At 40.1% G+C, this 22425-nt stretch overlaps 1 protein-coding gene and 1 long non-coding RNA gene across 4 annotated transcripts in view; both read left to right on the top strand.

Moving 5' to 3' along the window:
• Positions 1-22425, top strand: part of ACBD6 (acyl-CoA binding domain containing 6) — a 102312-nt gene that overhangs the window by 10815 nt on the left and 69072 nt on the right. For all 3 annotated transcript variants that reach the window (XM_053391331.1, XM_053391328.1, XM_053391330.1), the window contains exons 3-4: positions 1291-1387; positions 14075-14157. In XM_053391331.1, coding sequence (XP_053247306.1) covers positions 1291-1387; positions 14075-14157 — 180 coding nt within the window. The remainder of the gene's footprint in view (positions 1-1290; positions 1388-14074; positions 14158-22425) is intronic.
• On the top strand, positions 17935-21014 carry LOC128415294 (uncharacterized). Its single transcript, XR_008330908.1, has 2 exons — positions 17935-19047; positions 19681-21014. It is a non-coding gene; the product is annotated as an uncharacterized LOC128415294 (long non-coding RNA).

Raw genomic sequence — 22425 nt, 5'->3', positions numbered from 1 at the left:
TACATCATAATTTCTATGTACTTTCCCCCAGTCCATTAGATAATTTAATTTAGAGGGTGCTACCAATTTTGTGTTAATTACTGAATGACTCTTGGGGATAATGTCTTTCTACTTTTTGCTCCCCTCCTCATTTCCAGTTTAAAAAATGTGTACGGTAACAAACTCAAGGATTGTGCAGCTCACATTCTCAAAAGTCTCAGGATTTCCCTCCTGATCACTACTCCATGGAGCCTTATAAAAATCTGCACTACCTGGAGCCTTGAAAAACAGCTTTTGGGAGATTTTTAAAGAGCCCTGTCTGAACTGTGATTAGTGCCCAGGACTTAAATGAAATAGATTAAATTTAGAGGGGCACTAACAGTGCATATGCAGAAGCCTGTTTTGCATTCTTTCTGATCTGGAGAAGTACTTCTTGGGGAAATTGTGCTCTTTTTATCATACATCTGAACACTTACAGACAGGATAAATTAATATTCCAAAGTGATAATTAGAAATGTTGGTAGCACCACTGGCTATAAACAAAACTGCATTTATAGCTGCTATGTGTATTAATTTTTAAAACTCATTTAAAACATTTAAATAGAGTAAAAGCCAATAAAATGTTATTTTTCTTGAACATTGTTCAGATACTATTTTTGCACTATAAATAATTGTTGTGCAAAGACAAATATACATAGTTATAATAATTACAGTCATTCAGAACAATTTTGCTTTATATATAAATGGTTGTTTTTAATTAGCGTGTCTCTGTTGGTTGCAGTAGCAGTATATTAAGATCTAATTTTAAGATTTCCATCTCTCTATGGATGGAAAAATGTTTCCTGAGTACTTCACTGTGGAGCTAAACAATTTTGTTATAAATTTGCTTTAAATTTATATTTATGTGACCAATATTTGACCAGTCAGTGGATGAAACTATTTTTGCATGTCAGTGTCAAATGACTAGCATCTGAATCGGGTACCGGCTGCATAGGTGACCACTACCATTGTGAGAGAGAAGAAAAGCTCACTATGGATCTTTTTTAAAAAGTCTCTCAAATAATGATTTCAGCAGCTCTCCTCTGTGGAACCACCAAACCTCTTTCTATGCTTCCCTGCGTCCAAAGAGTGACTTAGAAGGTTGCCCCAATCTAATTAGAGCAGTGATGGATACTATAATGGATTAATTATGGATGTGAAATTAAGTATATAAGCCTGACCAGGGTATTGAATTGAAGGTGGGAAATCCAGAGATAAACACATTAACCTCTAGTGAGTAGTGGATATTCTTTCCTTACGTCTATGTCCCAGGGAAGCTTGGAAAGCATTGGGTGATACAAGTCCAGAGCAGGCTATTCGAGAGTATGTCGCTACTGTGAAGAAACTGGACCCCACTTGGAATCCACAGGTAGGCATATATAATCATCTTTCAAAAATTCATTGTGTAGCTGAATAGGCCATATAAGGCAATGTCCTGCCCTCAGGTCTGTGAATTTTGTACATTTTAATCAGGATGCAAGCAAATATGGGCTTTGCAGCTGGGGCAACTGAACACTTTCAAAGTAAATGGGTTCCTTGTGGGCAATTTCTGTCTCTCATGTCTAATCCACAGTGAGGTTTTTTAGTACCACTGGCCTGCATTACTTGCCAAGCCTAGTAGCCACGTACTGTGGCTTACCAGTAACATAATGTACTGTATTTTTCAGAAGGGGCTCTGTAAGGGCTCCTTTCCGTCCCACATCCTGCTTCGCTGGGAAGCCAGCAGACCAAGAGGCGCTGCGCTGGCTTCAGCGATAGCTGCGCAGCCTGCATTTGCTCCATAAGACGCACACACATTTCCCCTTACTTTTTAGGAGGAAAAAAGTGTGTCTTATGGAGCGAAAAATATGGTACTTCTTGTTTTTGCTGCCTGACTGGGACTGAACAAAAAAAAAGTTCCCTGCAGCTTGGAGGTTGCTGTTCGCTACTGGCTGCCTCTTGGTGGATCACAGCGTGTGTAGCCTTGGAAGCTAAGTAGCTAGGAAGTATAATGCTAACTAACTTGGTGGAGTTACTGGTTACCTCAGACTTGTTTAGCAATAAGTGCAAGTAGTTTTCTTTCTCCAGTCTCCCAGTTGTTGAGGTCAATCCTATACAGTCAAACCTTGGTTGTCGAACACAATCTGTTCCAGAAGTCCATTCGGCTTCCAAAATGTTTGACAGCCAAGGCACTGCTTAAGTGGAAGCCACTTCAGACGTTTAGCTTCCAAAAAATGTTCCAAAACCGGAGCATTTACTTCTGAGTGTTCGGCGTTGGGGAGCTGAAACCTTCCAAAGTGGAGGCATTTGACTGTACACAAGAAGCTGGTGCAAAGCAAGCTCAGCAGAAGTTAAGCCAGTGTCAAGTCCACCAGATCCAAACTCAGTTCAGGCATGGGGCTAGCACTGGCTGAATTGGCTTAAGGCTGACGAAGTGTGTGGGAGCCTTTAAAGTAGTGTTTGAGTTCTAACTAACCAACTGAGCCGTCAAACTCCCCCCCTTTTTTTTGCTGGCTTCACTTATGCTGGGTTGCCAGGTCATGTGACTGAGCTGAATGGACTTAGGATCTGTCCAAATTCCCCCACTCTGGTCCTCCCCCACCCCTTTTTCAGGGGCAGCTTAAGTTCTGCAAGCCCTGGCTCCGTTGGCTGGTTGAGGTGGAATAGGGGACTTGAGCCAGCGTAGGCCTAGCTGAACTTGGAACCTCCCGGCTCTTGCTACAAAATTGCTTCCTAAATATACTTTTGTGAATTTGCGAGCAACTGGTTTTACGTGCTGTGTGTGATCCTGTGTTACTATACAGTTGTACCTTGGAATTCAAACAGAATCTGTTCCAGAAGTCCGTTCGACTTCCAAAACATTCGGAAACCAAAATGCGGCTTCTGATTGGCTGCAGGAAGTTTCTGCAGCCAATCAGAAGCCCCGTCGGACGTTTGGCTTCCAAAAATAGTTTGCAAACCGGAACAGTCACTTCCGGGTTTGCGGCATTTCGAAGTACTTTGCTTCAAATAATTTGTGCACTTCAAGCATTAAAACTGAATACTGTATTCAGAAACCCACAGAGAGATTTTTCTGAGCATTTCCTTTTAATACTCGAAACTTCCCTGATGATGCCTGATCCCCCTCAAAGTCTTCCTCTGAGGTAGTGAGCATCACAGGGCCTGCCCAAGGTGAGCTGTGCCTCAGTTCCCTTTGTTCAGTCAGTCAATCAATTTATTACAACAATGGAACATAAGTAAAATAAAAGGTGTCACTGATAGTGGCTAAATTTTTATCAGTAACTTAGAAGAGAACAATTCACCATTTGAAACAGGAAGGACCATTTTCAGGGGCTAACTCAGGATTACTGTAGCTCTGCATAATTTTTTGTTTTTGTTACTTTTGAATCTGTTTTGCTCTGAGATTCTGCTGTGCTCTCTGTGTTTGTTTTACCTTTGGAGTATTGATTGTAATTAATTGATTTAATTCTTCTTGTAGTTTGAGCTGTGGTGCTTGTATTTTAGCATAAAGCACTTTGTATAGCACTGGATTTGAAGCAGGAAGAGCTTGACTCAGCAGTAATATTAAATAATTGTAAACTTAATTTGCAGCCCTCAGAAGTTAAGAAGTATTAAATAGCCTAAGGCTTGAGCAGGTCCCTGCTGTTGGCGTAGCCTGTTATTTTCTACTAACAATTACTGTAACTACAAATTATTTTATTTGAAAACTGTATGTTATATCCTGAAGGTATATCGTACTACTGTGCTATCAAAATTACTGGAGTTACTGGAAAGTTGGTAAACCAGACCTACTCTGTTCAGTGATTTCTTATTCGGAAATCACTGCACTTTAAAATTGCATTGTAGTTAGCTAACATTTAGGCCACAAGAGGGAGCTCTGATTCTAATAGTGAATAAAAGTTCATTTGTCATAGTGTTGTGATTCTTTCACAGCAATTGTTTACTTCAGATTTTAATTTAGAATTTTGTGGGGACATAGTGTAAGTGGGTTACCTGTTACCTCTTCCTTTTACATTTAGAACTTCTACTGATTCATGAGTTATGGATGTATTTGGCCAAACAAAAGGTGAAATGGAAAATGCTTATTGCTTTCTCTTGTTCATCTTTCTGTTAAGAGCCTAAGTGCCTTGCTTGATCTAGTCCAGCATCTCATTTCCAAAGCAGCTCACCAGACTCTGGGAACTCATAAGCAGTGCATGAAAGTGTTCGCCTTCTTTTCCCTTCTTGTCTCTGTTGATGGTTTGGTTTTATATTATTTATTGCATTTGTATATCACCCATACCACTGATTTCTTTGGGTGGTTTTACCTTCATAGTTTCTTGTGATTACACCTATTTACCGAGTTTGAACCTTTTAGAGAGATAATATGTATTTAGATAATTTAGATAATTTCTGCTCTGCACTTGATCTGATTATTGAGAAATTAGAAAAAAGTGTGTGTAATATTAGGGAAGCAGGATGTGACCTAGCGTTTTCAGCTGGTGGTGTCGAGGAGGAACATGGAGAATAGCCAGTGTGCTGTTGGAAACTTGACAGGCTTGAGAGTAAATAAAGCAGTGGTAAAAGCTCACCTGCTTAGGGCACAACACAGACTTAGCCTATAAATCTTGTGTTGAGCTGTTTTTTGCCCATTTTCCTTTCTGTATAACAGCCTCTAGAGGGCAGTGTATCATCAAGTAGCCAACCAGCCACTGCAGACAACTATAATAAAATGTCTGCTACAGTTGAAATGTTTGAAGTTTCATGGACAAATAATTTCATAATTCACTAGAACTTCAGCCGTGATACTGAATAAATAATACTGAAGAAAAGCAGTTTCTTTCTGTGCTGATAACACTTGTAGATAGTGCTGCATTTATAGCAATGTTGCAGCAAGAAATGTTTAGGTAGCAAATAGAATGGATTGTGTTGATTTAGTTAGTGGCTCACAGTGCCTCCCAACCAAATCCACAGATCGAAGGTATCTTAATCATTTTAGGTTGCCACTTCTCTGCCGCTTTAGAAAGCCTTAAATGCAAGAACAGTCTCACCATCTGTTGCCATCATGTCAAGAATTGACATTTTTCCTGCATAGGGAAAGCATTTTTACTTGGCCCTATCCTTAACAAAATAAATTTTAAAAATGCATAATCTATAGCTATAACCACACTGTGATTGAAACAAAATGGAAACTGTCTGTTGTGTTCTGGATCTTGGGTTCCCCAAAATACAAACTTTTGGGTTCTATTCAATGCTAGTGCTACTCACAGTAGGCCTATTGAGCATGGCTAACTTGGGTCCATTACTTTCAGTAGGCCTACTGTCAGTAAAGCTTAGTTGGATATACAGTAATAACCCTGTGGGTGGGACTCACCTAACCAGCCCTGTCAGTAGAAGCCCTGTGCAATGACTTCTACTGCACAACCGGGCTTTCTACCCTCTCTTCCCCCTCTGCACTCCCCAAAATTGGCTCTGGGGTGTTGGGAGAACCTTCAGAACAATGTGTATCATTCCTCTTGGCAAGCAGGCCTAATGATTGGAAGAGCGAGGTCTTCAATTCAACTCTGTCTTTAAAATTATTGTAGAGTTACAGGTTTTTGTTGCAAGCCCATCTCTGACTTTTCATTGTAAAATGAGAGCATTCAAGATAAAAACAATTTCTCAGTGATGAAAATTACCGTAAGATAGAGAACACTTTGTTGCTGGAAGAGATGAGGTAAATACAGAGTTTTAACAAAGCTGTAGCTTGCAAGCAAACCAGACTCCACATGTCTCTCTAGTTTGGTCACGCAAACAGATGCCACGTTGTTAATCTGTCCAGCGAGCCATCATCTGCAGTGAGGAGGAGAAATAGAGGTTTGGTCAGGATTACCAGAGGTTGGGAGGAGAACAAAGGAAAATATGTTGGGTCATGGCCTAATTTAATCTATGGCTTCTTTTATACCCTGCCTTGTATCTTTATTTTGCTAACACAAGAATGACTCCATTAATGATACATGATTTGCAAAGAAAGCCAGCTCTTCCACATGCTACTATTGTCAGTACTCCCATTGCGTGCATGTTTTGTATATAAAAAGTTGCTCGTGTTATTTAAAGCAAGACAATATTTGTGTAAAATAGTATCTACATTATGTAGAGGGTCTTGTTAATTTTGGTGTCTGGCTCAGATATGTTTTTAAAAATTTGATTTGATAAGCTTCATGTATGTTTCAATTTTCTGTTGTTTTCTGTTGTAAGTGGTCAGTCTCATGCCTAATTATATCAGTTGTTCTAAGGTGAGGCTTCTACTTAAAACTTGCTGTGTTTAACATTGTTTCAAAACCCACCCATAATGTTTCTACACTGTCTAATACTGCATGATCCAAATAAATGCTTCCTAGTTGTTTTTATTCCTTTTAAAGCTTTTCAATATGAAATATGTATAAATATGCATAACAATAAAATGCCAGAAACTTAAAAACTTCCTAGTGGAATGTCTCCCCAAATCACCTGTTTGTTATCTTGCAAAATATATGGAAGGTTTGCTTCTGTACAAGCAACGACAGTTTTGCACATGTTCAGCATGTGTGCAGCTGTGCACGTGTGCATTGCCACAACTTAGAAGTGGCTAGAAAAGGGAGTGGGGATGGAGCAGGCTTATGTGTGCTCTGCCAACACATGCGGGGGTCAGGAACGCAACTCATGCACAAAACTGTCGTTGCCTTCATTTATTGTATTAATTGCTGTTAAGTGAGCATGAGAAAGACCCTTCAGAAACAGCATATATTCTCATATAGTAACTGGCAAAATGTCCTAAATATGATTCTCTAAATAATACTGTAGTTAAAAATACAGTTCAGCCTTTGCTTACTTCTGGATTGTGAGATATGTCTGACAATCATTCAAATTTCAGGACACACCCAGTAGGTGCATTTTCCCACTGTTTCGTGAGCTGATCCATTTCATTGGACTATATGAAGAGCATGTGTCATTATGTGCTACGCAACTGACAGCACTTGCCTGTGTTCTGACTAGGCCAGATGGCACAGCAGCCGTGGTACTTAGGAAAATTCTGTTAGAGTCTCTGTTGCTCATAATACTGGAGAGGAAGGTGTTCAAGAGGCTTGTGACTATATCTCACAACCAGCTTCTCTTCCTGGTCCTCTGTGGAGTCATTGCCTGCTACTGAATCTCCTCCTCCTGAGTAGCGCTGGAGCTGCCTGGCAGCCAAACGGGTGCTCCTCCAGGGACTCTGGGCTTCTGGTTGCATTATGCTGCTGCCTTTGCTCATGAGGCATGGGTGATGGAGTGGGAGGAATGATTGTGCGCCAGGAGAGGCATCCCTGAGATAGGGCTCTTCAGCCTACCTTTGAATTACTGTGGGTTCCTCTATATCAGTGTTTCTCAAACTTGGTCTCCAGGTATTGTTGGACTACAACTCCCATCATCCCTAGCTAGCAGGACCATTAGTCAGGGATGATGGGAGTTGTAGTCCAACAAGAAACGGAGACCCAAGTTTGAGAAACACTGCTCAGTGTCTTCAGTTGGCGTGGAGTTCCCTGCAAGGCCCCCCCCCCAAAGACTCTTCCTCTGACAAGATCTCTCCATGATCTGGGTTGGATATGATCCTTTCATGCGAATGATCTGTCATTGAATTAAGGTTGAATGGAATTTTAAATTTTGAATGTTACCGGAATGGTTTCTGTTTTGGCCCTGTATCAATAAGCATGTTGTAGCAACTATTCTTTTTACCTGGTGTTCTATGCTGGAGTCATCAGTTGCCTTACAGATCTCATTCTGTCAAGCAAAATTGTCAGATGCACTGTGCGTCACAACATTAGCAGGGCTATTTCTTTCTTTCCCACCACTCGAATAGGTTAACTAATTTGACAAATGACTGACATTTCCCCCTCTACTGCAGTCACAATTTGCACTGAAGTACCCATAAACACCAGTAGCACTGCTCAACTGTTTCCTAGTTTCTTCTGAGGGCCATCTCAAACCATAGGTTCCATATAGCAAGAAAAGAATGAAATGTCTTTTTGCAATTAATGTAAGTAAAACTGCACATGGAGGTTGCTCTCTTTAATTTTTTTTTTTTTAAAAATTGGCCTGGGTTTATAGGCTATTTGTTAGTTCTTTGATTTTATGTCTCTTTAAATTTATGGACTCTTAACTTTTATTTATGACAGGGCAGTCATCTTCATTCTAGCAGTTGATTGAAATAAATTACTGCCAGACCAGCTACTGGAGTTTAAACTGACATGATGTAATAATAAAACTTAAAATAATAATAATTAATAAACAGATTTGCACAGGATAGGACCTTTCCTGGAAGTTCTTTCTTTCTGTTAGATACCAGCTTGCGTGGTTTTTATCTTAAATTTCTCTTACATTTAGAGAGCAGTCCTGGGCAGAACAGCTAAGCAGCTGTTGGATGCCTTGGTCCTCCCTCTGTGGGTGGTGCAGTGGTGGAAAGATCTGGCACTGTTGCCTTTCCATGGTTGGTGAGCCTGAAAACAAGGCACTGGAGGGAGGGGGTGATCCTGGATGTCCCAGGTATCACCCTCCCCCTTTCCCCTGAGGTTGTCTGGGGTGGTCTAGTAGAATGATGTGCAGCTGGCCTAGTGTTTGCTGATTTTTGAGGATAGTTCAAGCAGAATGGGTTTTTTTTTGCAATATACAATAAGCAGCATGCTTTAAAAAAAAGTTTTCTATGTAAGAACCTGAAGTACTATAGCTTGCACCCAGACTTTAGATTCTAAGGATTTTAGTTTATTGCCCCCAAATGCTGGCCGTGTTGAACATGGTGTTTGCAGCATAGTGAATAGCTCTCTAAGACTGCTGATACCTGGGTTCAAATTTCCACTCAGCGGTAGAGCTCACTGGGGAACCTTGGGTCTGCAGGGTTGCTGTGAGGATAAAGTATGTGTGCATGTGCACGAACCGTAGAGAAAGGGAAGCATAATAATGAAATTGCAGAAATGTAAGTTCCAAAAATACCTTGTTGGGCCCTTAAGTAAAAGGGGAAAATATATTTTACAAGGAATGAAAGCAAACTTTCAAAAACTCTTTCAGGAAGTCATTCGTATTTTAATAATATTTGAGAGGCAGGTGTGAGAGTACACACACACCTGATTTGCTTTATCAAATTTTAAAATGGAAACTATTGTGAGAATTTTAACTGTAATAAATTGGAGCTGTAGCTCATTGAATGGCTTAAATAGTTGAAAGGACAGTTTGCTGAAAATGTACGGTTCTTCATTGGTCTTTTGAAAGCATTCCAAGTATTAATTCTTGCCCAGTCACTTGGTGTGGCTTTTCACTGGAGCCAAGATGTGCTGCTGAGAACAGAATATTAAAATGGGATGTTTTTGATAGAGGCTAATAGAGGTCTGTGACCAAGGTACAATATCCTTTTGTAAGAGGTGGATTCACAGAAGGAGTCTAAAATGGAAACCTCTCTTTGAGCATGCTTATTTTTATCATGTTTACATGTAAACTGATGTCTTATTCTATAAAAAGTGTCAAGTACTCTAAGATGTACCCACATTTTAATAAAGGAGGATGCTTTTATGGGGAAATCGACACTGTTTTAGGCATTCAGGATGTGGTAGTGTGAAGTGCAGCAGTGTTACCTACAGATAAAGCCCTTTGGAATGACACTCATTTCATGCCTCATTAACTATCCTGTCAAAGAAACACTCTGTATTGTTGTGTCCATGTTCTCCTAATAAAGACAGGTGTGTATCCCCTTATTTTAGAGACTGCAATCTTGGGCCACCTGATTTCCAAGGTGGTGCAAATTCTCTCTCTCTCTCTCTCTCTCTCTCTCTCTCTCTCTCGGCGTTGGCTTTAACTAGCAAAGGAGAGGTAGAAGCAATTACAGCACACACAATTAACCAACTTCAGATCTCCACCCTGGCATGTAATTGTGACTGTCAAACACAATTAGTGTCTGATCCAATTTGGTTCCTAAAGGAGAGCCGGGTCATGACACCAGGATAGAAAGGAAGGGGAAAGGGTACCTGAAACTTTAGGAGGGTTTTCATCTTCCTCTTCCTGTTCAGTCAAATTATGCAAAGAATCTTAGTTCTACTGTTTAATATCAACAAGAAACTAGCTCTTCCCTATTTAACTGACAGACATGGTTTTCTTAGTTTCTATTATTTGCAGTAAAATAATGACCACTAATGAATGAATGCTAACAGTCTTCTGATATTGCCATAGTAGAATTTTTTTTATTGCTGTTACTACATTTCTTCTCCATTTATCAGTTCATCAATCAACTGGACTGGGTGGACAGGTTTAAATCACCCAGCACTGGGATGTGAATGATAACCACTGATCCTTGCTCAATCAACAGATGAGTAGGGGTTGGGTGATTTGCATCCCCACTCTGGTGAATAAAGAAGCCACCCATCAAAAGAGCTGCAGTTGGGACATTCAGTTCATGTTTTATTTTTATTTTCTGCCAGTGCTGCACATGTCATTGCCAGCAAAGTCTTGGAGACCGGAAAAATGCTTGGGGGTCAGTGGTTCACCACCCCTAACATTGTTCTGTTCTGTTTCATTTTACCCTAAAGTCCACATCTAATGGGTATTATTTGTATGAATACAAGATGTTTTTATTCATTCTGCTTGAAACAACCTACTTTGCTTCATTCTGGAATCATGTTTTAGTAGGATTACTATAGAAGAGCAGTTAATCAAGAAGGAAGGTAAAGACTCGTTCTCAGAAGACCTTGTATATCTTCTTACTTGTGTTCATTGTTGAGAACTGTGACATTCTTAAATCTTCTAATCAAGGAAGAGAACAAAATTTTATCATTTTAACTGGTTTCGCTTGAGTTCAGAAGACAGGCTGGTTCCTATGTAATTCACGTAATATATCTCAGAACTACTTTGCTGAAAGAGGCATATGTATGCATTTATTTTGCCTCTGAGTGGTTCTGAGGAACCTCAGGATTCCCGAAGTCGCATTTTGAAAAACTCTGTATTTATCATCAGTGGATAAAGACTTCATGTTAAAAGTACAGAGAACCTTTAAGGAAATGCTTGAGTTACTGAGGTTTTCTTCCTTTATATAATGCTTTGCATTATAGCCATCCTCTTCAAATATTTGATTGTTCAATCATGATTTGATTTTAATTCTGTTAGAGCCTATAATTGTGTTTGAGTTGCTGTCTTTTAAAAAGAGAAGATTGAGCTAAAATGGTTGTGGAGGCATTGGACAGTGTATTTAATGTGTCTGTCATTATATGTTAACCTCTGATCTGGGATACGTGGCACCTCTTTTATGCTTGACAACAATTTGGAAGTATATTTCTTGACATTGTGTATAAAGGAATAAGAAGAGGGGGCGAAAGAGAGGCAGAAGTGAATTAATGATGTTAGAAAATACCACTCCCTGCATTTTCATTCCATTTGGAATACAGCTTTCAAACATGTAGCCCTCTGGAGCACCATTGCCAATGACAGCTAGTCAGGATCTGATTGTATCCTGAATAAAGCTGCTCCTTTTATTGAAAAATACACTGTATTAAGCCAGTAATGGGAACACTTTGCTGTACTTATTTTGAGTGAATCTATATGTTCTGCCCAGTTCCAGATCAATTTTATTAGCTTAATCTCTTCCAGGAATACAGGAATGGAAGAGAATTTCGCAGGACTGTGGAATCTAGATGAGTCATGCCATTCATAGTAAAGTCACAGGTGTGCTCTTATTGAAGAGGGCATTGAGTTAGAGGTTGTCCAGACTATAGCATGCCATGTGCTGAGCAGAGCAGGGGTACATTGGCAGACCAAATAAATGTTAATAAAACAAAACATGAAAGTGCAAGGGAAAAGCTCAAACACATTGTGAGGCGTAGTAGGAAGAGATTGACCCGTTTGGGGGAGGGGGCATAGATAGTTTGATGGAAGAGTTCAGACTTTGCATGTACAGGCAACCCCCAGTTTGCATGGGGGGTTGTGTTCCAGGTCATTGTGTGCAATGGGAGAGTGCATAATCCCATTATGCCCCGCCCTTGTTCTTCCCCCATTTTCGGACACTTCCAGTGTGCATGGGTGCAATCATGCATCAATTGGATGTGTCTAAATCAGCCGTTTCCTCTACCAGTTTTAATCTTTGGCATCTCTAGTTAGAGATCTTAGCTCTCATAGCTGCCAAAGATCTTTGCCTGAGATCTTTGAGAGCAGAGAGGCTGCAAATTGGAGCTGACAGTTCTGTTCTCGATGGAGATTCAGTCTGACATCGTATAAGCACAATGATGGTCAAATCAAAAAGAGGGAGTCCAGTGTAGACAAGTCCTCTAAGTAGCCATTACACCTGGGAACTGATGCCATGTGTACACAGTTTCTTCTGGGATATATTGTGTGCTATACATTTGAGAAGGAATATTCTATACAGTGGGCCATAGTACAATGCTGAAGCACATGGCTTGCATGCAGAAGGTCCCAGGTTCAGTCCTTGAAAAGTTCAATTATAAGGCTCAGTCAGAAACACTGTTGGAGAGCGGCTTCCATTCAGGCCTGGCCTGGCCTGGTATAATAGGCAGTCCCCTGTACAGCTGTGTAATAATTTATATCTCTGAGGGCTTGTTTGCATGATGAATTATTCTTCAGTAACAAATGTGTAACTTGTTCATTCTTCAGTTTCTTTATACAATTGGGGTTTATTCAAGCTGATCAAGAGGGGGAAAGTGCATCTAGAATTTCTTACTCCATTTTACTTCTGTACAAGTAATCACACAACATTGCAGGTTTGCAGAGATGGGCGCATAGGTCAGCATTAGAACTGACTGCAGGAACACAGTGACTTGATTTTCTGGAAGTAGCTGATTTGGGAATGTGGCTAAAATACTTGTTTCTTTTGCTTCCAGCAAGCACCATTAATTTGTTTTTATTATTATTATTTATTTAAAATAATGTGCACACTGCCCCCTCATGGGGGTGAAGCGGCGATCCTAGGAAGTGGCCTGTGCTGATTCAGGGCTCTCCTCCGGGCGTCGCCATTTTAATTCTTAAGAGAAATTTGAGGTAAAAAATTGGGGATGTATTTTCAAGAAATATTTTTTAAAATTAAGGAAAGGGAATTAAGATTTAAAAAATAAAAGATGGCTGTAGCGGCAGTGGGCTTCTCAAAAAAAGGGGGGGGAGGTTTTGAATATTGTTAAAATATATTTTCCAGCAAGGGTGTGTGTGTGTGCTGCACTCTCTTCTCTTCTGGGGTGTCCTCCGTCGTGTGGCCTCCCTCTGGTCCCTGGTGTGCTCTTGGCGCACTAGCCTCCAGGGAGGTAGGCTTGGGTCAGGCCTGGGCTTGGCCGCGCGATTTGTCGCAGCCTCCCTGGCCCTCCTGGTACTCTCCTACCTCTCCTCTTCTTTCCCTTTGGCGTCAGCGGCGACAGTGGCAACAATGGTAAGCTGGGGAGGTCGTGGCTCCTTTTTTCTTCTTCTTCTTTTTCTTTGGGTTGGGTCTGCCGGGCCATTGGCCAGGTATCCTTGGTCCCAGCTCAGCCAAGGTCGTTGCCGGGGGGCGGGCGGGTTCTGGCGGCTACCTCGGCTGACACACCAGCCCCCCCCCCGTTCTCCTCTGGTGGCGGTGTTGGCAGCAGCTGTTCTGGTGGCCTGGGAGCCAACCAGGCAGCACAGTTGTTGTTGGCTGCCATCAGGAGCTATGATGGCGCCTGCCATTTTGCCCCGCGGGAAGTCCCTCATGTAAAATATTAAAGCAGTGTTCAACAAAATAAGCAATAAAACATAAAATGTCATAAAAACAATACAAAATAGTTATAAACATGTCTGGCTCAGCTTGAAAAAGTTTAAACAACTAGCCTGTCAGCATAAAATGGTATTCAAGAGACATCTGAAAATTGCAATGAGGATGCCCACCTCACTGCTGGCTTAAGTGATGAAGTGAGTGTAGCAAAGTAACTGTTTTCTGTTTGGGAACAATATTCCCACTTAGTGTTCAAACAATTTCTATTTGAATATGCACAGAATATCACTGTTTCTACCAATCTTTCTCCACCTTCTTCATGAAACGGTGACTGTGCTTTCTTCTTGTGTTCTTCATGTGACGGTTGGAGAACTGATATTTTAATGTTTGTTCTTTCAGATAGCAGAAAAGAAAGGAAAGGAGGGAAAAGCTGGGTTTGGAGGCCCAGTTGTCAGCTCGCTGTATCAAGAAGAAACCATCAGGTATATTTTCATGGCTTCATTTTCATTCAGTGTTTGTTTAGAATATCAACAAAAATGATAGTGCCTCTCCAGTCAGATAATAAATGGCAGGAACGAACTTTCTAGGCCCCCTAATAATTTAAATCAGTAGCTGTCGGTATTGCTGCCAGGTACTATTTTTCCCCTAGTGTGAAATGTTTGGGGAGGGTGAGTGTATGTTTCCGTGTTTCAATTACTGTTCAATTTTTTAATACTTACCAAAAACCTTTTACGTTATTTCCCTGGAAAATATTGGATGGGTACTGTAAGGAAGTTAACATTGGGACTCCATTTTCATTTATAAGCTGTATTCAAAAGCCTTTTTGCACCTGAATGTTAATAGCTAATGCTCCAGCTGAGGGTAATTCCCACTAATATTGTTGGATTTACTTTTGATTGAACACATGGAGGTTTGTGTTGCAATCTCATTTAGCAGAACTGTTGTTTTAAAGTTTATGGTTGAAGATGCACAATCAATATTGCTGGCCAAAGTGAATAAGGGTAACATATTTTAAAACTTACAATGTAAAAGTAAGGTTACTAATTGAGGTCAGCATTAGAAATAAAAATATAAAAGGAACTAAACTGAGAAATCTGTGTTGATGCTATATCAGTGGTGTCCAAACTTTTTTCAAAGAGGGCCAGATTTGATGAAGTGAAGGGCCATGAGGGCCGACCGAAGGGCCAGTAAGCTTTTTTTAGGATTGAAGTTGTTGAGGGTTTTTTTTAGGATTTTACCCCAGGAAATAAACTGCCACAGGGGTCAGATTAAACCGACCAGTGGGCCAAATTCTGCCCCCGAAACAGACTTTGGACATGCCTGTGCTATATGAAAGTTGTGGTGAAGTAAGGGATGCCAGGAAATGGGAGATCTATAATAATCATATATAATTTTATTAATTTTCCAAAACGATTATACAAATTGCACAACTTTCCATACATTTGATTCCTTTTTGACTTCCTTCGGCTTCTCTGATAATCATCCATATTTACCTCTCAGTTACGCATTTCTCTGATTATATTGCCATTGATCTTCCCTCCCACCTCTATTGCTTTTTAACAATATATCTCAACTTTTACAGTGCTTCTTGAAACCCCGCCAGCGTTGTTTACATGTCACATATTCTTTTCAGATATTCAACAAATTTCCCCCAATCCTCGATGAACTTTTGGTCTTTAAGATATCTAATTTTTCCAGTTAATCTATCCAATTCTGAATCGTCTGTCAACTTCAGTCTCCATTCTTCTATCGTCGGAATTTCTTCTTGTTTCCATTTCTGGGCCAGTAGAGTTCTTGCTGCTGTAACCGCATATTGAAAAAGTTTACAGTCTTTCCTTCTTATTTCATTTCCTGTAATTCCTAAAAGGAAGGTCTCTGGTTTTTTAACAAATGTATATTTTAACATCTTTTTCATTTCATTATAAATCATCTCCCAAAAGCCCTTCACTTTCTTACATTCCCACCACATGTGATAAAACGTGCCTTCTTTTTCTTTACACTTCCAACACTTATTGCACGTCTTATACATTCTTGCAAGCTTTACCGGTGTGATATACCATCTGTAAAACATTTTCATAACATTTTCTTTTAGTGCCGTACAAGCAGTAAATTTTAAGTTCTCTTTCCACAGTTTTTCCCAATCTCTATAATAATCAAATTATAGAGTTGGAAGAGGGAGCCCAAGGGTAATCTAGTTCAATCCCCTGCAATGCAGGAATCTCAGAATGTGGTGCCCTATCCAACGTGAAAACATACTGGAGTTCTTACAGAAGTATCAGTGTTGATAGCACACAAAACACAAATGTTGTTTTGAACTAACAAAGGCAAAATAGCGGCACAGTCAACTGACTTATATATTTTTAGCTGGTTAATCACTCCCTTTTCTGTCCTCCTAAATGTGAATTACCTCCAAAATTCACCATTGAAACATTATGTGCAACACCTTTTCACAGGTAGTGGTAGAAATAGCACAATAATGGGAAAAGCCTTGAAACACCATTGCAACATTATTACAATAAAAAAGCTTATTCATTAGCTTCATGTTTTGATTCGTCTTGCAGGTTATTTACTTCAACACCACTTCTCTGGAGTCCAAGGATTGATAGCTAACCCTTTAAATACAAATCAATGTGCATTTAATGATTTTAGCAAATGGAGATATTGTGAGGAAGGGAACTGTTGAAGAGGGTACTATGAATATTGAAGGAAGGTGATCTGGCGTGTATGATCCACATTCTGATATATTCTAATGGTAATAGTATGAATGGAACTATTAATATCTTTATGAGAGTTTGCCCTTTATTTCCAGAGCTTCGTTATATTTATTTTCTTGAAGTTGTAATATAAAAGTTGAAAAACAAGGGAAGAACAACTGCAGATATTTTTATAAAGATGATCCTACTCCATTGCATGCCAAAACTGAGAGCCAGATTTAAATGGGTGGATGAAGGATGAAATTTTGGGGTGACTGGAGTTCTTCTGCAGTCATGTGCTTGGTGATTTTTCTTCAGGCTAGAAGATTCTCAGTCTAAGCAGTAATGGGAGGGTTCATCCACAACAAAATATGTTCACTTGAGTGTGTTGTATATTTGAGGCAACTGCTTACATATAGTAGAATCTAGGCCATCTTTCCATAATAGAGAATTTAATACCCCCCCTACACATTCCACCAATCTTAATCAAATGCTTTTAGACTTCAATCCTTTGGGCCGTGGAAGAATAGTCAATGGAAAGGGAGGAATTCACATCTCTGAAGTGGACAGTGGAATTCAGGCTTGAGCTTGACCGGGTATAGAACAAAGCAATTTTATTGCCTTCAGATTTTTCCGCATCTCCTAGGATTGCAGCCTTAGTGAGCTACAGAAGGCATGATCTGAACTGCATGTGGTTGTATCCACTTCAAACTGACTGTCAGCTTCTGAAGATTAAACAAGTTGAAGTGGCATATATGGCAAGAGGCCACATTGAACAACTCCAGCTTGAACTACAGTGCCCAGAGCAGACTAGAGAGCAATTATTTTGGAAAGTTTCTCACAAATGTGTCATAAGAGGTTTTAGATGTGGCTGAAATTAGGTGGCCTTAGCCACGTACCATGTGAAACAGTCCTCTGAACACTCCTAATTTGTCCCACTGCCCAGTCATCTGGACTTCTATCACCCAGTGGTCTGATCACAACAAGGTGACTTTTTTCAATTATCTATTCTGTAGCTGTAGATCATGATGGTACATTTAAGTAAGCCGGTCCATCAACAGCATTCTTGGGCACTGTAGCTTCAAAATGAGAAGATGGGAAGATTGGCTAAGGCTCAGGATCATCTATCTGGCTGTCCTTTTGTCAAGAAGCAAACTTACCATCCACCAGAGTAAGATATTTGACTCACAAAAACAACAGAGAGTATTAGATTTATGGTGACATAAGCTTTCATGGATTAGAGCCCACTGCCTCAAAAGTGTTATTTTTAGTTTTCTTTACACAGCCCCACAGAGGAATTGTTAGCAGTGGGTCCAAAAGGCAATGAAAAGCCAAAGGTAAAAGTTAGTTACCGTATAGACTTGAGTCTAAACCGTCTTTCTCAGCACATTTTTTATGCTGAAAAAGCCCCCCTCGGCGTATACTTGAGCAAGGTGGGCAGCGGCAGCGGAGGGACGAACGGCCCGAAAGGAGCCCTTTCTCACCGCTGGTTCCTGGGCAGGCACAGGAGCCGCGGTTGGGAGAGGCGCTAAGCTGCGCTGTTCCTCTCCCAACCGTGGCTCCTATGCCTGCTCTTCCAAGCGGCAGAAGTGGCGGAGGAGGGATGAGCGCCCAAAAGGAGCCCCTTTGGGCTGCTCCTTCCTCCTCCTCCACCTTTGCCACTGTCAGCGGCGGCGGAGGAGGAACAAGCAGCCCGAAAGCAGCCCTTTCAGGCTGCTTGTTCTTCCTCGGCAGCTGCCTCCACCACCAGGTTTGTGGTGCGGTGAACCGACTTATATTCGAGTCAGTAAGTTTCCCCAGTTTTTTGTGCTAAATTTAGGTGCCTCGGCTTATATTCGGGGCGGCTTATACTCGAGTATATACGGTAGTTAGTTTTTTGAATTTATACTTCACTTCCCACAACAGAATGTCCCACAGCAACTTACAGGAATAATTTACAGAAACAAAATGCAGCAATAAAGTAAAAAGACATAAAAATATTTAAAAACATAATAACATCCAATCATTGGTGGTTCCAAAATGCCCAGGAAAACAAAAACATTTTTGTCTGGCACAAGAATGATGAACCAGTTTCCTCCCATGTGGGCCTCCCAGTTTTATGCAGTGCTAAACTGTATGCAAGAACAGATGAATGACTATTCACAGCAGTAAAAATGGGACAAAATGCCATCTTCCTAGCTTTGCTATACTAATACCTTTTAGTGGGAGAGGAATCTTTGGGGCTGTTTCTGATGGTGGTTTTGTAGTAGCAGAAAGCACTTTTGTGCACGCAAGACATACCATCTGGTTTTCACTAATCTCCCCTACCTATATGCACCCATTTTCTATTGTGAACCACCTTGGGATCTTTGGGTGAAAGGCTGGATGATGATGATGATGATGATGATGATGATATCACACTGTTCCAGAGAGTCATGCAGCCTTCAGGAACATTTTGGGCAGTGCAAAGCATTGTAGGGTGTGTGTGTGTGTGAAAATCAAGTGCCCTGTCTTGTACAAGTCAAAGTGCTTTTAGTTACCACAAAACCACTATAGGATATAATATTACCCATGCTCTTTAACTTTAACTTTAGTAAGCTACCTGAAAAATACCCCCCTCAAGCTCCTGTGATCCTATGTCATTTCTTTCTGGTTAAGTGTCACATGAAGCCCGTGAGATGTTGAGCTCATGAGCCAGAGGTAAAAATTATGTGAACCATATCATATTGACATGTTATTCTTTTGCCACCTTTTCACTACTGGATGCTAAGCTTCAAGTAGTTTTAGCTCCATAATCCTATAAACAAAATAAAAGACAGGATTTGGATTAGTTCTAAACCATTTAAAGTATATATTATTTGTATGTATTGTATTTTCATCATATGCCATCTCCTACCCCGGTATTTTTGTGTAGGCCTCTGGGTGCTGTTCGAAACCAAATGCCCTGCTTTCATTTTTAGCTTTTGGATTCATACTTCCCAGGTAAACTGATTTTTAAACCAAAATCACTAAAGTAAAATACTAGTTTCCCACCCACAAAAACATTGGTGGTTGCTTGCTAATTTCTGGTCTCAGCACCAAGCCTCAATATCAGTAATGCTCCCTTTGCCCCATTTATAATGACCTCAAAAAGTTGGTATTTCCCCCACTATTTTTTAAATTTGTTTTGATAGAGGTTAAGTGTAGGTTTTAATGTGTTTATATTAAATTAACACTTCATTTCAAACTTAGTTATTTTAAAACAAATTCACTATTGTTTAAAAAATATGTCTCTGATTTATATCAGAGCTCAGTGTTCTTTTTCAAATTACCCGTTTTTATTTTCCTTGATAGGTCTGGCATGAGAGATGAGACATGTGAGAGAAAACTGTTAAATGATTAATACTGGGAATAAAGAGAAGCCAAAATTTGTTGTGTTAGTTGTAAGATTTTGAACTAGTGGCATAATTTTTTTCAAGAGCCAACCTTTTTTTTAAAATATTTGAGGTTTGCAGAATGCATGTATTCAGCACTTGTTTGGTTGTTCTATTCTCACTTTGATATTTATATCAAATCAAATGTTAACTATTAAATAACCAATTAAAATAGTTCAAAAATACATTAATTTTCTGGTCAGAGAACTGTCATAGTGTAATGGAAAGATTATGTGCAGCATTCAGATCTCATACCAGCAAAATCCCCAATGAAGTAGCAAGGCTAATCTAATTTCCTAAGGGAGGGGTGAGGACTACTGAATGTTTTTATGTATGAAAACACTAAAGCACTGTGCCTAATAAAGATATTAATTCCTCACCCAGCCCCAATATTTTTCAGTCCCACCTGACTCTTGGTTCTTCTGTCTACCATGGCCCTGCATGCTAAGCTCTGAGCAACATCCACTATTGCATGAAGGCAGTCCCCCCACCCATCTGCTCCAGAGTAGATCTTTTGGGCATGCCGGGAGCTGGGGGGGGGAAAGAAAAATCATTCCACCAGCAGTGTCGTTTCCACTGGCAAATGGACGCTGTTGGATTTTACCGTCTTATTTCAAATTTTGCTGAACCTTAATGAAAGGAAACAGAAACAAACTGCTGAAAATGCCTCTGTAATGGCATCTGGATTTGGTGCCCTGAAGGAATGAATTATGTGATATTGTAGAAAAGTCACCTGTCCAATAATCTGTAAGCAGGTGTGTGTGTGTGTGTGTGTGTGTGTGTGTGTGTGTGTACTTCTAAACTGCTATAGAAATTAGGCTATAGTTCTATGTACAGTGGTACCTCAGGTTACATACGCTTCAGGTTACAGACTCCGCTAACCCAGAAATAGTACCTCGGGTTAAGAACTTTGCTTCAGGATGAGAACAGAAATCGTGCAGCGGCAGCAGGAGGCCGCATTAGCTAAAGTGGTGCTTCAGGTTAAGAACAGTTTCAGGTTAAGAACGGACCTCTGGAATGAATTAAGTACTTAACCCGAGGTACCACTGTACTTTCACTTGGAGGTAAGTCTCACTGAACTCAACAGGACTTACTTTCAAGTATCCATTTGTAGGAATGTGCCAATACCTGCAGACTACTGGCTCATAATGAACTTTAATCGGACCATTGATACTAAATATGCTGCCTGCTCCTGATTTTTTTGGTGTGTGTGTTTTCCCCACTCAACTTCAAATAAAATAAGATGTTTTTCAATATACTGTACCCTTTCTCTGTTTCTGAAAAACAGCAACCTATGTCTAAACAATGCAAGTACACACACACCCTCTCACTCACTCTGTATGTATTCATTTAATGACTAAACACCCTTGTAAACTGCAGAAATATAGCAATGTGCTTTAGCTAGGTGGCAACTGTTTTTAAGCAGTGTCTTTAAATGCTGTTTTTGTTAAGTTGGATATTGCAAATTTCAGAAATGTTTAGTACTGTAGAATGTGAAAACTTGAACAAAACTGATCAAAAATGTTGTTTTTTTTAAAGTGGTACTTTTAGGTAGAAGTAGTAAAGGAACAGATTAAAAAGTAAAGGATAGTTTTTTGAAGCAGCATGAAGAGGGAACTGTAATGATCTCCTTCCTTGTTTTGGGAACGCTACAGGGAACTAAACTGCCAAGAAATGATGGGCTATTGTCTCTTCCCTCTCCTCACAATCTTCTCCAGCATTTTTGATAGTCCCTATCATATTTTGTAGTCTGATGCCATGTAATCTATCAGAATTTTATTAATCCCATTAACAGAGGCAGCCATCTGGCCAACTCTGAGCTAGACTAGTACTGAACTGGAATGATTGATGGCTCTGGAATTGATTAGTTGATCTGAGAGACAAATGAACTGTTTTGGCAGAAAATACCAGAGGTCACTGCGTGTGGTCAGGCGCAAAGGCCTGCAGAATTTTAAAGAGCAGCTTTTTCCATACAGTTGTAAACTTCCCCTAAAACTAACAGATTCCAGAAACAACCTAATGATTGAAGCTTGCAATTCTATACATGGCTACTTGGGAGTAAGTTCCACTGAACTCAGTGAGACTTCTGAGTGTACCTGTTTAGGATTGTGCTATAAAACTTCAACTGATTGTTAAGTGTGCGGAACTAAGACATACTCCATGATTTTGTCAAGAATATACAGCTTTTTTCTTGGCAGTGGCTTGGCTCAGATATGTAAGCACCAATTCTGACCATAGTTACACATGCCTCAGTTATGGGGTGGGTAACTTTCATGCTTGCAGGATCAACCTGTGTTTTTCAGTAGAACCGCTGGAGCCAAGGGCGTAACAATGAAAAATTTTGAATTGAGGGATTTGTTTTTGAGCATCAGAACTGAACTCTCTGTCCTTCCATGCAAAAATCCACTTATGGTTAACAACCCCATCAGGTTTCTTCATTTCAGTAATGCAATTTAAGGAGGAATAATTTTGATAATAAACAACTGAGAGTCAGAAATTCTTGCCAGTCAACTGGAAATTTCTGAGAGATCTACCCAGTACATCCCAGTCTGCCTTCTGCCCACCCCTGCCTTAGTTTGGTCTTGGTGGGATTACTGCAACACATATTGTGTGGGGTTGCCTCTCAAAAGTGTTCAGAAAATACAGTTACTCTAGAATGCTGCAG

Source organism: Podarcis raffonei, chromosome 6 (assembly GCF_027172205.1).
Source record: "Podarcis raffonei isolate rPodRaf1 chromosome 6, rPodRaf1.pri, whole genome shotgun sequence".
Lineage (NCBI taxonomy): Eukaryota > Metazoa > Chordata > Lepidosauria > Squamata > Lacertidae > Podarcis > Podarcis raffonei.
Note: the sequence above shows the minus strand (reverse complement) of the source record. Positions and strands in the feature narration are given on the sequence as shown.